Source organism: Scatophagus argus, chromosome 17 (genome assembly GCF_020382885.2).
Source record: "Scatophagus argus isolate fScaArg1 chromosome 17, fScaArg1.pri, whole genome shotgun sequence".
Lineage (NCBI taxonomy): Eukaryota > Metazoa > Chordata > Actinopteri > Scatophagidae > Scatophagus > Scatophagus argus.
This window is the reverse complement of record NC_058509.1, coordinates 13,386,745-13,402,912: the sequence shown is the minus strand read 5'-3', so window position 1 is coordinate 13,402,912 and position 16,168 is coordinate 13,386,745. Positions and strand designations below refer to the sequence as shown.

The window sequence follows — 16,168 nt, the reverse complement described above, 5'->3', positions numbered from 1 at the left end:
TGAGAGGCTACTCTGACTCCTCTGTATATTCTTAGCGGTTGTTTTTAAGTGCATGTTTTCTTCTGTTTTTATGCAGCTTTTTTTGTAAAACTTGAACTGTGAAATGGGTTTCATTTTAGCATGCCTTAAAGTTTACAAGACGATTACAAGATGAAGTTATTCTGTGATATTAGTGAAGCACACATACAGTACAAACATTTGTGCAATGGACTGCAGCAGTTAACAGATTTATTTCTCATACTTTGCCTTCATTTAAGTATTCACAGGTGGCCCAAAACACAATATGGGCCTGATGTCATCCTTCATTCAAAGTATTTTTTGCATTTCAGTGGCAAGTGTTTTACAGTGGACTAAAAGCTACTCACAAGCATTTCTTAATCTCTTCCACTAACTGATTTTTTTAACACACCTAATAAATCATTTTACACCTTCATAAACATCCTTCAGACCCTTCAGAATCAATATTTTTTGCAAAAGCATTTGTAAAAGGAGCATTACATTCATCCTTCATTATTAAACCTAAATCATTCTCAGTACAAAAATGTTTTGAACATCTTACGAACAATGTTTTCCTGTAGCCATCACACTTGGTCTGGAGTACTGATAGAACATGGTATTTGATGACTGAGCTTTCTTAAACATTATCAGTGATTTTAGGAGTTGTTCATTGACGACAGTGAACATCACTGAAGCACTGTGAGACATTAATTCCATATTTTGCCGGATTAGTGCTCTTCTTTTGAGCAAATGGTTCAACAACCATCATGAAGAACAAATACATTTTCAGGCCATTTATCATTGTGGCCCTCTGGCACAAGTCCATCAACAAAAATATCCAAATCACCAATATTTCATGTACTACACATCGGCACTGTTGTTGTACTGGGCTCAAGGTTGGATTCTCCTTGTCATCTTCATCATCACCACAATAACCAACACACAGCAAATCTCTTAGCATGACTCATGGGAATGAAGCATCTTCATGTGCTCAAACCCTTCTCCTTTTCTTCAAGCATGTTTGTAATGCATTCTTTGATCACCTCCTCCTCCTCACAGTCACCGTATGTCCTCTTTCCCCGAAGCCCCCTTCTCTGTCTCTTTGTCCTGTATGGGAAGGCTCGAGCGCACCCTCCGCTTCTCCTTGAATCGACCTGAGCGCGACACCTTCATGTTCCTGCGACATGTCTGCTCATTGAAGACAGACTCCAGGTGGGAGTCGTCGTAGGTGTCATCACTGAGGAGGCTGGAGCCCGTGTTCGACTCTTGTTGGGACAGCGGGGACTGCTCAGTGCTGTTCTTGGAGGCAGGCTCTTTTTGCTTATCGGACCGTTGTGCAAAAGGGTCAAAGTCTGGGTCAAATGGGTGGGGGGAAGCGGTGTCCTTGGTGCTTCCGGTTTTCTTCTTTGGCATGAACGCCTTCCACCATTTGGCCCTCTCTGTTGTCATCTTTGACTGGAGGGAGGGTACTGGAACAGAGTAAAACATGCCATTAGTGATTGAAATGAGGCTGTGATGTTCTCCTCTGCATCAGTATTCATTTAAGTGATGTCATTTCACATGCTTTGATGTGGCCCATTCTGTGTCTGATGTATGTTTTTGGTTTTATTTCCTCTTAAACATTATCATCCAAATATTCATCATGTACCTAATCTTCATCCTCAGACTCATAATCATCACAAATTCAATTTTCCGTTTGAATATCGGGATTTGCTCTGTAAATTTGAACGTGGATTAAACGAGATTTAATGCCTGATAACCATTTTCCGCTTCTTGCCAACTAATCCCAAGAATAACCACCGTAACTATGATTACGCTCTCTGTAAAACTGGTTTAATGAGTCGTGAGAACACAGGAGCAAACACAAGCCGTGATTCACAGGTGAACAATGCGCAAAAAAAAAGCTCCTGTGAACACTCACCTGAGCTACAACAGGTGCCGTGGACACTTACAAACGACCCCAAGCAGCATAAAGCGTGATTGTCACACTTTTGATTGGGTCAAGTTATATATCCACAGGACAGTGTCGGTGTCGTCTTCAGTGGTGGAGTGAAGTGTGACAGCAGTCCTTTAAAGGCTCGCAGCAGTATCCATTTTACGCACGAGCCAGGTGTCCTGCCTGCTCATCGCTCCCACCTCCGAAGAGCTTAATTTTTCTCCTGTTGCTCTCGTCAAATATCTCTGACTTCTCTGTTGAATCTTGAGAAAAGTGCAAATGGATTGAGACATTTATAAGGAGCGAGCTTTCGCCTACTAAACCAGCAGGTTTCCGCCTCCGAAACTCTCATCTCTAAGCACCTGTCCTCACTCCTGATTGGATGAACACTCATTCCGTGTCACGTGTGCGTCGCTCAGGTGAACTCACTGCTATGGTGGGTGGGGTTTGTGGTTGCGTGGCAACATACCCCATGGGAGTTTGAGCCTCTTCAGTGACAGATTAAAAAAATAGCCCTTTGTATCAGCCGAACCCAGCCCAGGCCAGGGTGTTGTACGTTATCACACATGTCATGGAAAAGAATGGGCTAGTGAGATGTTTATTCAGAGAAGTTATTGGTATTAAAAAGCACCGACGCAAACAGGTGGTGCTCAGTAGCAAAGACCCTGTGCTGAAGGTACCAGAGGAGGCGTGCGACAGGGAAAAAAAGGACGTTTCTGCACCAAACGTGCAATTGTTGCTGCTGTAAGTTCACATTAAATGAGGGGAAGCAGTTTGGCCTGGCGCCAGCTCCAACAGCTGGGGTAGGCTACTTCCGGATGCTTCTGCTTGTCGTCGTACTTTCAAGTCCTGTTTTGTTCCTGACACTTGAGCAGGACACTGTGACTTACCCACGTCCCCGCGGAGACTTTGATTCAGCTCATGCAGCAGCATCTGCAACCCGGCACGCACGAATCCAATGCAGACTGAAAGATTTAGTGACTGTGATCTTTTAATCACACGTAGAAACAGCTGTGTAACAGCTCTTATACTTGGCCACTGACTAGTAAACTAAATTTAAGTTAAAAAGTAATTTATAAGTGCTCAATAGACGAGTTATAAGCTGCAGCTTTTGAGTGGCCAGGTTGAGAAAAATGTGTCATACATTTTATCTTTACAAACTTTTAGTTACAAAAGTTAGTAGTCATCACAGTAACACACAGTCACACAATGTAAGCTGTCTACAGTTATAGACTAATAAAGATTTAAAGTCCCCCTCCAGTCAAAAACATGTTTTTCTCCTCGTTCCTACAGCTGAATGTTTGAGCTCCACTGTGTAGACTGATTTATGTACAGAGTCTGACACTGTGACGCTGTTTCCACATTCGCTGCTGAAAGTGTACGTTTACTTTGTGCTCAGTGAAAATCTGATTTTAACAAGTGTGATATGTGATATAACAAATAGTTTGTACGCCCACCCTGGTTCAGTGTTCAGCATACACTCGTCTAATGTGGAAAAGTGCAGCCCACACTGAGAGCGGAGACGTCTTGTGTCCACCTGGATCAGCTACAACACTGGAATGCTTTCACATGAATGCAAAATGAGAACATTTCATTTTGAGACCTTAGGAAATTTCTCTCTTTGAATTCCCACCACACCTTATTTGTAAATAACATTTTGGTCGACATGTCGTGCGGCTCTTTTCCAGAATGGTCCACTGGAGGTGTGATGAACTAAAAAGCCGAAAGGACAAATTGTGCGTCAGGCTGGAGGATGCTAAACACAAGCCAAAGGGGTTTTACTTGCAGTGTATGAACCAATGATATGTGATATTAGAAAGTGGTAACCAGTTAATTAATTTCAAAATGTGAGTTTGAATATGTATTCAAGTGAAATGGTGACGCTTTGCCTCTTGACGATTATGTTATGCTGTAGGATACAATGTATTCGTCCATGTCATGAAATTTGTCCACGGCCTCATTACGAAAGCGTGATATAAAGCAGAACCCATAAAACATGCCAAAACTGCAAAATGTCAGTAATACAAACCTCTCTAAAAATAAGAACATTATCAAGCTATAATACATCCATGCAGGATACAACCAGTGACCGAGTCTCATGTACGACTTGGGACACGCTGAACATTATTTTTTTATCTTGATACGCCCTTGGAATGAAAGAAATGGTTTCTGTGTGGGTTGGTGCCAACAGGGAAGACCCAGTCTGGGCTGAGATAAGAAAGAAAAACAGAGAGAAGAGGGAGGGAATCAGGGGATGCCTTTTGTCTCCCTCCTCCAAAGTCTGGCAACAGGACTGTACCGTTTCTGTCTGGCCTGCACACCAGGGGGACTCCCTCTCCTCTCATTTTCAAAACTCTGGACAGTCATTTCCTCACCACACCTGCCTGGGCTCACATACAGGTAAGTGTGAATGCAATAAACACTCAAATGCGTCTATCTAATCAATTTTGAATAAAAAAAGACATTTAAGAAGCTGGAACACAAAATGGTCTAAATACTCCATTTCCTACTTTCTCACGCACTCAAAGCCCACATGGATACAGCTTCTTTCCGGTGTACAATTTACACCACAGGATGTTATTACATCACCTCTCAGTTTTGCTCTCTTCTTTGTCTCTCCATCTCATATCTCCCTTCTCATATCTGCTTTCTTATTTATTATCACAGGTAGTCTCGCTGAAAATTAATCATTAACTTCAACCAGACTGGATAAAGGAAACATCCACACTGAGATGCTGTAGATAGAGCTGCACGATGAACATCACACCGAGAGCATAATCTCCCTTTGAACACGTTCTGATTTTCACTGAAGGATTTCCTCAAGGTGAAGTCTGAGTGTTTGTGAAGTATGTGGAGAATGTGTGTAGAAAACAAAGAGACGTTGAACAGATATCCTGAAACAGTGAATGAGGATTACATAAAACATCACTTCTATTTGTTTCTGTCCAGCTGACTTTCGATCACGTCCTGCACAGATCAGCTACCACGAGTGACAGCCAGCCATACACAACGATGGAGTGTTTACTTTCAGTACCTTTAAAGCACAGACGTTTGCTCTGAACTGCAGTCAACAACATTGGACTGTCCGGTGTAAAAACACTGTAAATGGTTTTAATGACAGTTTTCTTATTTATCACATAGCTGAAATTCCATTTGTATTAGTATTTGTGTATATAAAGCACTGGGAGAGACAGTGACAACAATGTGACTCACTGAGCCATGCATGAATACATAGCATGACGGAGATGCACGCTATTCAAACTACGTGCACCTGTGAACGCTTGTGTTTTTGCCTGTGCTGATGGTAAGGCATTCGCATCACGCATGTGTGTACGACTCCAGCAAGTGATTGTGAATAAACCTGAAAATCTATATTTGTCATTGTGCAATATTGAACAACAGGTTGAACAGAGGTGTACTAACCCTGGGAAAAGAAAAAAAGCCGGAAGGTAGCCAGTTGGACTGGTAGAGTCAGCTGACAAAAACCTCTCAAAAGGAAGTAAGTGGCTACTGTATCTCAGGATAGTAACAACACATAAGCACAGACCAGGTTTGCTGGCCCTCTCAGACAAACCTGTCTGGACCCTTGAACATTGGTCACCTCGCAGGTAAACAAATTCAAATGTTAGCAACTGAGGGCTATGTGGGTCCAATATTAGCAGGAACAATACAAACTAAACACATTAACAGAGGGTTTGGGTGGAGCAGGCTGAACAGAAAGAGTTTCAGTGTATTGCATTGTGTGCTTGATTTGAGGATTGCATTGTCTGGCTGTGTTTCTTCTTCTGGACCTGAGCTGAGCTTCACTTGTGATTAGCCATGCAGACACTAAACAAGAAGCCCTGAGGAATGCAGACAGGAATCTGACAGTTACTGGGGATTTACTTTGTGTTTTTGTGTCTTTCTCTTCTGTGCTATTCTTATAACAGGCAGACAAACATGACTATGCACATGCACATTGCTTTGGTTGACAAAATGTATTCATGAGGACCTTCTATTCAGTAACCATAACCTTAGCCAACTCCACTACAACATAAGATAGATAAAATAGGCCTTTATTAGTCCCGCACTGAGGAAATTCACAACATGTTTAAATTGCCTTATTCCAACCTCAAACCAGAAGTCCTAAACTTAAACTACCTTGTTTACTCCTGACCTTGGACAACTGCAATTGTTCTGCTATTTTACTGGTTTTCACCAGTAACCACGAGAAACACAACCACAAACTATTTTCTCGATTTTCTTCATTTATTTTAACCACTTAAACAAAGCATTGTCCAAATATAGCTGACAAACTTGACTTGTCATACATTTTGTTTCAGTACTGAAGCTATAAAATGTAACTACGAGATACTGAGACTAAAACAAAATCTAGAGTTTTCAAATTTCAAACTTTGAAAAACTATATAATTCCAGCACTTTTAGAGCATCTTACGAAGTGCATCACACTCCTACAGCTTGACGCAGAAAAGAGTGGATCTATCCTTTAAACCACCAGGTGTGACTGCAGATTTAATGCACTGGTGCATAGTCTGTTATGTAGCTGCCATTTACTCCCTTACTGTGAGTTACAGAGACATTAAGACATAGAGTGAAACCAAATCTTTTGTTGATCTGCAGGCACTTTTTCACCACACCAAGCAATAGTATATCAATATTAAATCCGTGTTGACAGTTTCATCATGTTCTTTAAAAATCTGAACAACGGAGCACAGTCGCTGTCAGAAAAGTTCTGGTCTCGTGCTGCTTCTCCCCAACATAGTCTCTGCAATTTGACCAATAGATGGAGCCAAATTTAATTCTTGATCTTGGCCTCTAATACATTTCAGGGTCTAATACTGAGTCATCATAAGCTTGGTGAAAATGAATGGATTATATTTGATACCAGTGACACAGAACCATCAGAACTACTTGTTAGGTGAGTCAGAGGAAAAGTCTGTTTGGGTCAACTCGACCTGAACAGCTGCCAGATGAGAGTGCTCAGTGACTTCATCAATGCATTTAGACGGACGCATTTATTTTCAAGATAAAATTAACAAGCTTACTCCAAATACTATTAAAATTAAGATAAAAGTTGCAAATTAATAAAAGGAAATTCACAAAAATCCTGTGCCTGCTGCTGGTGGTTACAAGTTTGGAGAGCGTTGAGACTGAACCCAAAAAATTGTTTTGCAGCTACAAACTACCTGTTGTCATTTGATCCAGTCAAAAAATAATATCAATATCAGATCAAACAATTCAGGAGTGATACAAGGAAACAAGTCTTTTACAAATTGTGAATGTAAATACAGTACATCTCCTCCCATATTTGTACAATGAATTCAGTGAATTCCTCTGAACTGGACGAACTGTTTCTGCCACCTATTGGTGTAAACACTAACATCCCCAAGTCTCTTTCTGTATGGGTGTGTGTGTGTGTGTGTGTGGATAGGTACACATATTCCTGTAGTTGTGTGGACAAAAATATGTTTACACGGTCACATTGTGAGGACTCGCCATATTTATGGTGACAAAATGCAAGTACAGCACAAAGCACAAAGTAAATCATTAAATATTAGAATGAAGACTTGCTTTACAGTTAGGTTAAGGTTAGGTTAAGATTAAGCATGATTATTGTTATGATTAAGTGGTGTTTAAGCCACCAGGAAATTAATGTTTGAGTTTGTATCTTTTCTTCTTTTCAGCAAATAAAGTGCATCCACATAAAACATATAAATGTGCTGCTAGACTCTGGAATTCTGCCAAAAGATTATATTTGTCCATGAAAGGTAACATCGCAAAGTAACTCATCATCATTGTAGCCCATTTAGCAGGGGGTCAGAAAGGGAATCTTGTACATACTCCATCGAAAACGCCTGGAAGCTAGAAGCAAATCGTCCAAAAGAGGGCGCAATTGCGTCAAATTGATTGCCAAGCGGTTCATCTAGTAGTAGTAGAAGAAGAAGACTATCTGAAGAGTAACCTCGAAGAAGAAGAAGTAGACCGTCATGTAATCATGACATAGCCAAGGTTGTCCTGAAGAAATTATGAGCATGATCTGACAGAAAGAGAGTGTCAATTTATCTCGGTAGGAAAAAGAACTCTGCAGTTCATTGTTTTCTATAGTATTAGTTTTGTATCTCTGCCGAATCACAAAAATGACGTTCTCTTGTTATCTGCTTTAGCTAGTGGGCTAACCATCATCCGCATGAGGGAGGAGGTCACGCCAAACTCCGACTGAAATAATTACAGTTTTTTGATCGGTACGTAATGTTCTGGGGCCGGTTTGCCTCCTAGTCCCTTTAACTTTGTCCGTCAAAATGCACCTCGGCGTGTGGCAGCAAACAGTTTTACTTATACTGAGGGTTTGAGGCATTTTTCTGATAAGTTAGATGACATTTACCTGACATGAATGTTAAGGTATACTAGACTGTTCTGTAACTGGAGTTTGGCGTGCGGTGCGCATTGTTGAGGGGTCTGACTGTTGAACAAACTGCTGTAGAGAGGATTTATCGCTCGAAAAGAAACAAGTGACTATACGCTGCTATTCTTTACATATGTGATGCTAAGTCTGAATGACGGTAACTTTGACAGATAACGCTAGATCTTCTCTGCTCTTTTTTCGTCAGCCCTTAGCAGCTCAGTTCGCGATGAGCGTCCCGTGTTTCTTGTCCCCCGCTGTCCGAAGCTTCAGCCTGCCGTGTCCGGCCGCCGGTCTGCTCTGCTGCCGCCTGCGGGGCCCCAGCTCCGTTACAAGGTGAGCTGTATTTGAAATATACCTACAAGGTTTAATATGGTCTGCTCACTCTTGAAGCACTGTAGAGACTGACAACAAGGAACCTGTAATGTCACATTGTCCAGGAAAATACTTTATAGTTGTCCAGCCCGAGCTATTTAAAGGATCTGGACACAACTAACTGTGTGTTTTTTTTTTTTTGGTGAACTGGCTCTTAAAGCTTGTTATAACTTGCTGCCAATAAGGGCAAAGTCCATTTGACGAATATTCTTGTCACAAGGCTGCTGTGTTGTGTTTCACTAGGAATTGTTTGACATACATGGCAAGTGACAAAAAACTACTTTCTTGTTTATTAGAAGACATATGTCCTCCAAAAGGCAAATGGACCATCTAGAGAGAACAGCGAGCAACTACAGACAAAATGTAAGTTGGAGCTGAATACATTCATTTCATAATACTGTTTTGTCTGCTACCTGTACCACTTACAGTATTAAACAGTATTATTTAATGGCAGTGAGGCCCACGATTATTAATCCACTCTGAAACTCTTTTCTTCGATTTGTGTGTGTGTGTTATGTGCTTGACTGACTGCCTAAAACAGGCTCTGTATCCAGCTCAAGTATGTGGGATCGTGAATGAGTCCGAGACGGTGAAACGTTTGAGACTAGCTGTCCATCCAGAATTCAGCTTCAAAGCAGGACAGTGGTGAGTCGACACTCACTAAAACCCTTCTCCAAACCATTCAACATTTTTGTCAGGTTAAAGGACACAGCCACACCTTCCCCTATTTTATTTTATTTAATTTTATCTGCCGGGTTTTAATTCTACCATTTCACACTAGTTTCACACAACACTAGTTCCTTTGCTTACACGCCAGTCCAAACTCAACAAAGAATGTTCCTCAGTTAGTTTTCACAATCCGCATGAATCACTTTGTCCAACATGGAGCACTTTCTTAAAAAGAAAACAATTTTAAGGATGGTTTTCCTGTTATTTTCTTCTTTCAAAACAGCGGTGCTGAATGCCAGAAGTAGATACCAGAAGTTTTCATCAAAACAAAAATAATGACTAGTGTGTGAACTGCATGCCAGATTAATCAGAGCACACAAGCCCCAATGCCTGCCATATAATCAGTTTGCTGACAAGCGATGTAGAATTCAAATGGCTCTTTTTTACACAGTCTGGCGTGTGGGATACATTTCATCACTTCCTGCTGACTTGACAAAGATCAATGAGGTCAAACGGCAGCAGTGATCTGTTTTTATCGAAAACACAGAATCCATTGTCAGGTTAGCAAGTCGTTCACTGACGAGCCTGTTTGTATCAACGACTTTATCTTCGCGTCAGCTGTCTTGCTGTCTCACCTCTACTCAGTGCAGAGAAGAGAAACTAGTACAACCTTAAATGACATCAAAATGCAGTGAAACTCTCACATTAAAAGGAAATTGCAGGGGAAACACAGGACTGAAAATATGACTCCGGCTCTCTGCGTTATATTACTCTAATTTGTGACCTCTCCTCTTGGGTCAATAAATAAAGTCGGCCTTGTGTGGCTGCCAGATGACTTGCGTATTTCTAAGCTTTTATATAACAAATGAATACAATACTTTGTTTGCAGTCATAAAAGAAGGGCTGACAATGCTTTTTGTTGAAATTTCTAACTGAAGAAGGTGACAGTGCTCTTACATAATCTGTAAAGACAGGGATGCAGTCTGGCAGTTGATGACGGTTTGGCCTATAATTGCAGTATATTATGAATATACCCATAAATGCACACAGGCCTTTTATCTCTTCTGAATCAGTTGGATATACTTGAATTAAAAATACTGTAAACATGTTCATCACCACCACATGCCTCTTAGTCTTCTTCTCTCGCTCGGGAAGTATGTTTTAAATGCTTGACTGTTATAATTCACAAGATTGTTGCTTTTTTTTTTCCCAAGATGTTAAGCTTATTGTGTTCACATCCTGACTGCAGTCAGAAGCTGTCATGGATGGAAAATCTGCTCACATCATCCTTTCAGTTGTAATATGGAGTCGAAGATAAGGGAATTTCTGTGGATTACATTGTCTCCTCCACTCCCACATGCAAATGAAAACAAACCTTTGACAAAATTGCAAAGCCAACATAGCTGAAATAAAATGTCATGAGTAGTATGAAATTAAACATCCCCTGGAGTACTTTCATTGTGTCTGCAGTTCTCATAGTAACCACAAGGTGGTGACATTACGTTTGATTTGTCCTACTCTTTGCTTGGTTGTTTGCTTTTGACACAAAGCTCTACAATCCTACATCACAGTCAACAGGTGATCATTATTGTTAGTAAGAGGAAGACAGTTTGTCATGAAGGAATGTTTCACATCAGCCAAAGGAAAGATCAAATCTGATGAGTCATGTATAACTTTTCACTGACTAATGATGAACAACAAATATTTGGGGACAAGTTTTCTCATAGGTTCGTTTATGAAACTGCTGTTGCTGGCATGAGACACAGTGTTTGTTTCTGACTGGTGCATAATGTTGAGAAATGTTCAAGCTCTCAAGCTGACTTTCAACGACTCTTAGAATCATAACAGCATGTTAAGCGCTTCTTTGATTAAAGCAGAGCTATTTTTCTAAGTCTGTGTCTGTCAGTCAATCCTGCCAATGTTAATTAGTGTACCCTGCACATACAGTATATGTTCACAAGCCCATACTGTGGGTGGGCGGTGGTGAGACATAAAACCGGCAGCTAGTTGCCCTGCGGCGCCCGATAATGAATGTAAATTGATGGAAATGCTTGCGCTTCAGTGTTTCTGTGGAAAACGGACTCTTAAGTTGTTCTTCTCCAGGTGGGAGAGGAGGAGGAGGAGGAGGTGGGTGGAACATATGTGTGTGTCTTCTCAGCAGATCCATATTTATGATGCCTCTGAGATCTGTGGAGTCAGTGTCTCTCTCTAGTGTAACAGTGGGTCATTGTGTTGCTGGAACATTAGCCCAGCTGTTTAGCACTGCTGTTTTCCTATGGGGGTACTCTGCCTTACCTGTTGATGGACAGATGTGACCATGTTGTGTATAAGACAGGGACACTACACTTTGTTTAAACTTAATAGCAGGCCACTTTCCATCTGGTTTGGTTTTGTTCTGCTGTTTCTGGAACAGGCCACCCCCTTCACTGTGGTCAAAGGGCACCACGCTGCAGTCATTCATACTTTGACCCTAAGTTCAACACGTTTGACTTTGAATTAACTGTTCTTTAGAGACCTGAAAAATCAGCTGTTTTGACAATCAGCAAATTCAACTTTTGTGTGAAAACACAATGATGACAATAATGGTTCAAATTAAATGATTATCTTATCTTTTATTACAGCTTGCAGTGCATTTATGTTAAAACAACTGTTGGGAATAGATATTTTTAAGTCATGTTCATTAGCCTTCAAAGTGATTGAAAAGTTTGAATAAAGTTCATGCAACATTCACTAACTTAATAACTCAATCAGCTGGTTAGGTAATTAATTAATTATAGAGCTGTACAGCCCAAAGGGACATCTCCCAATTGCTTGTTTTGATCACTCAACAGTCCAAAACCCAAAGACCCATCATTTTATATCATAAATGACAAAGAGCAACAGATACTAACCTTTAAGAACCAGCAGCCAGCAAGTGTTCTTCATTTTGTCTCAGTCATTTTCATTTGCTTGAAAAATAACTTATAACTAACAATTATTGAATCATCAAAATAGTAGGCGATTTCTTTTCTTTTGATCAAATCATCAGTTAATGGTTGCAGCTCTAATTACTTGGATCTTGTGATTGTGTGTACAGGGTGGATTTCTTTATTCCTGGTGTGGAGAAGGTGGGAGGTTTTTCCATGTGCTCCAGCCCGAGTTTGCTACAGAGGGAGAGCATCATTGAGCTGGCTGTCAAATATGCCAAACACCCGTCCGCACACTGGGTCCACACCATGGTGAGTAGGCCAATCATATGTGTCATCTCTCACAGAGAAGTGCGATGCTGAAAGCCTGGACAGATTGCTGCAGAGGAGTAAGAATATTCTACAGAAGTAGATTTGGTCATCCATGAGGCTGTCTAATGGTTTGGAAGATTGCATTGCTAGTGTGTGCGTGAGAGAGACGCTGAAACCATGTGAAGGTGAGCGTGCCATAGAAGGATCAGGGTGCTGAGAACTGGTGTTACAGAGTGAGGAAATGAAGACTGTCACCTAATCACTGCTCTAGTTCTTCTTAAAAAAAACAAAGCATGAAAAGGAAGAAGGCAAATCAGAGCACATTTTCATGTTTTGTTTTGTTTTGTTTTGTTTGTTTTTCTTGTCGTTTTTCTTACCTGCAGAAGCAGTGGGCTGGGCACTGTTGTGATTGACCATTTGAACATTTTTGTTTGTTTGTTTTTTTTTCAGTCATGTCTAATTGCTTTCAAGGATTAGTTAAAGTGAGTTGACATATTTAAAAATAGCCTGTGTAGTGGATCTGAAGTCGGATGGTGATGGACAAAACATGGTAAAAACTCCAAAACTTTAGCAGTTTAACTGTGTGCTGAGCAGGACATTCTGAAAAATCTATGCCCAGCAAGCCTACTTTGGATAAATAAAATAAAAGGTACATAAAGAAAAGCATCATAATAAAATTATAGAAAGATATGAATTGAAAGTGGTTTAGTCTTTCCTCTCCATCAAAAATATGACATTCCCAGTCTGTAACATTGTATTTTGTCTACAAGCACATGCTCCAAACAGTACCTTTCTCAAATGGTCGTGTGAATATGAACATTGTTTCCTTCCTGCTTGCATTCTCCTTCCATTTCTGTACTTTGAATGTTTGTTAGCAGCTTTTGTGTTTGGTGATGGGCCTTAATAAATAGCTTTGAGCTACTATGCCATGTTTAAATAAGTATCAGAAAGCGGTAGGATGTATTGATGTCTCTGCTCCGGGATTGTTTGATGATCCATTTGTTTGATATTGTGCTCTGAATCCTCTCTGCGAGCAGGAATAGTGCACGGACCATGACAGCAGATTAAGAGTGCGAACGTTATTATGTGTACAGAAGCAGACGGAGGCATGTTTACAGCTTCTTTTTACTTCAAAAGACGTTCTTAGCTCAGCTGGTGAAATCACTTCACATAGCATAGGTTTGTTGTGTGTAGGCATGTTGAATTAAGTGCTTTGTGAGGATTTCATGTAGCTAATGCTGCATTTTTCTTGGTATTTAATTCATATCTGAAAAGGTGCATTTCAGCTGTTGATTGAAGAGAAATGTTGAGAGCAGAACTAAGTTACCTTGCTCCACACAGTCTGTTGCTATCTCCTTTTCTTGCGTTTATCTTTTTCAACGTCTTATTTTTATCGCCCTCCCATTCCTGCTCCTTCCACTCAGTGTACAGTGGGCTCCCAGGTTGCCATGCGTGTCGGTGGGGACTTCTTCTTTGACCCGTCGCCCTCTGACCCCTCCGTGGATCTGCTGCTGGTCGCCGGCGGGGTAGGAATCAACCCCTTGTACTCCATCCTGTTGCATACCACAGATCTGCTGCATCTCAACCATGCTTCTGATGGGCGGGACTACAACATAGGCTCTGTTCACCTCTGCTACAGTGCGAAGAACACCCAGGAACTACTCTTTAAGGTGTGTCCTTATTTCATTTTTGACTGTTGTAATATTAGTGTGAAAGACAGGAACAGTCATTGCCATGGAGGGGGTGTATTTGGTCTGCAGTGTTTAGGTGGGTGGTGTGTGTCAAAAAACATCCAGAACCCAAGGTTCCCCACAGAACATTGCATTGTAAAGATGTGATTAATTTCACTTCACCTGTCAGTGGTGTTAATATTGTGGCTGATTGGTCTATCTGCATGGTGTACAACTATGTGCATGTCTGTAATACAGCGGCCGGTACGTAAGGAGAAACAAATGTGTTAAAACTGACCCTCTGTTCCCAGAGCCCCATCGTTGAAGCGTGTCGGGAGTTTCCTGACAGGATCTCCTGTGACTTCCACGTCACGCAACAGAGCACAGATGTCGAGCCACACCTCCAGCCATTTCTCAACCGTGAGTAATACCTGTACACGTTCACTCCTACATGCATATGCTTTTCTTTGTTTAGCAGGGGTGATTTAGTGACTGTCACATTCTACCGTAGTCTGTCTTTGTTGATTTATCTCTGTCATCATGTAGAACAGGCAACGTTGAAGTTCCACATGGGAGACTTAGAGGAACAGGCGTCGCTGCACTCGGTCTTGATTAATTGATTGACTTGCCTCGTGTCTTCCCAGGTGGAAGAATCACAGGAGAGGAGTTGCGGGCTTATGTGGACCCTCAGAGGACTTTGTGTTTCTTGTGCGGACCCCCTCCCATGATCGAAGCAATTTCAAAAACCCTCATGGACCTTGGCCTCCCAAAAGACAGAATCCTCTTTGAGAAGTGGTGGTAGAGCCCTCTACAGGGTTGTCCTCCTGGCTTGTGCTCCTTTTTGTAGTCTTCAGTGGGAGGATGTAAGGTGTGTTTGTGGTGAGAATGGAGAACAACCGAAATATTCCAGTGATATAGGCATTATGAGTGCTCAAATGCTTGAGGAGCTCGACCCTCAGATTCCTGCTGCTGTAACCTGTGCCTGATTTTTGATAGGCCACCAGGAACCACCCACTCTTTAACTTGCAGCTGACTTTAAAAGGCATCAAAGATGACTGAGCAGACTGTAAAATCTCAGCGTTGGCAAGACACATTTCAGCTCGCTGCCTTGTTGAATACTGCACAAATCTTTGTGTATGATGGTCACTGTGACATACATATTACACTCTTCAGTTCTGATCTCATTCCCAGTCTACATGTGACTGAGGCTCTGCTTTAAAATTCATCATTAGGTGATATCATTAGTTAGTTTAAATCCAGGTATTCACACTCTAATTTAGCTATGCAAGAAGGCCTGTCAAAGAAAGCAGTAATTTGATATTTTTGGAGGTACACTTATTTTTTGCCAAGAGGTAGATGAGAAGATCACAATGTAATCAGCTGCCAGCATCCTATTTAGTGAACAGATTTGAGTGTGGGGTAGCTCAGGGGTTTGGTAGCAGCACCGTCTCCGAATGACTGGTATAGACTTTATCATGGCAATAAAACAAATAATTGTATTTTCCAAAATGTCAAGCTATTGCTCTAAAGCTCTTCGGCTATAAAGCATCAGTGCAAACAATCACAATCTGTACTGTTTACACTGTACATAAGCATTTGAGTTACTCATTTTCTTCTATCAAAATACCTCTAAAATGTGTTCTTAGGTGTTAAACTGTGTATATACTGTATACTAAGTGAAAGAGCTATTTATTTGCAGAACTGAAGATTTTAGAGTTGTTTGGCTGATGAAGTGAATTTACACAATACACCTACTGTATTTTTTAAAAGATAACATTTTAGACATACTGGCCAGCATGGCCTCTCACACGGTTACATGCATACACAGTGCCTATCGCATATACATACTTCTACTGAGACACACACGTCCACTTACCCATAAATGGTTTGTCATCCAGGGGTG

At 41.1% G+C, this 16,168-nt stretch overlaps 2 protein-coding genes across 3 annotated transcripts; one reads left to right on the top strand and one right to left on the bottom strand.

The window, feature by feature from the left end:
• Positions 1-211: 211 nt before the first annotated feature.
• Positions 212-2,286, bottom strand: LOC124074195 (proline-rich protein 15). Its single transcript, XM_046416865.1, has 2 exons — positions 1,919-2,286; positions 212-1,466 (listed from the first exon to the last, which is right to left on the bottom strand). The coding sequence occupies exon 2, from the start codon at positions 1,444-1,446 to the stop codon at positions 1,057-1,059; it is 390 nt and encodes a 129-aa protein (XP_046272821.1). The 5' UTR covers positions 1,447-1,466; positions 1,919-2,286; the 3' UTR covers positions 212-1,056.
• Positions 2,287-7,858: 5,572 nt separating this feature from the next.
• Positions 7,859-16,150, top strand: oxnad1 (oxidoreductase NAD-binding domain containing 1). 2 transcript variants are annotated; one of them, XM_046416833.1, is made up of 9 exons: positions 7,865-8,000; positions 8,098-8,175; positions 8,542-8,669; positions 9,005-9,071; positions 9,250-9,353; positions 12,454-12,595; positions 14,020-14,265; positions 14,577-14,685; positions 14,910-16,150. In XM_046416833.1, exons 3-9 carry the CDS (start codon positions 8,563-8,565, stop codon positions 15,065-15,067), a joined length of 933 nt encoding a protein of 310 aa, XP_046272789.1. In that variant the 5' UTR covers positions 7,865-8,000; positions 8,098-8,175; positions 8,542-8,562; the 3' UTR covers positions 15,068-16,150. The 2 variants fall into 2 exon arrangements, with proteins under 2 accessions (XP_046272788.1, XP_046272789.1); XM_046416832.1 differs by lacking the exon at positions 8,098-8,175 and having other exon boundaries at positions 7,859-8,000.
• Positions 16,151-16,168: the final 18 nt, after the last annotated feature.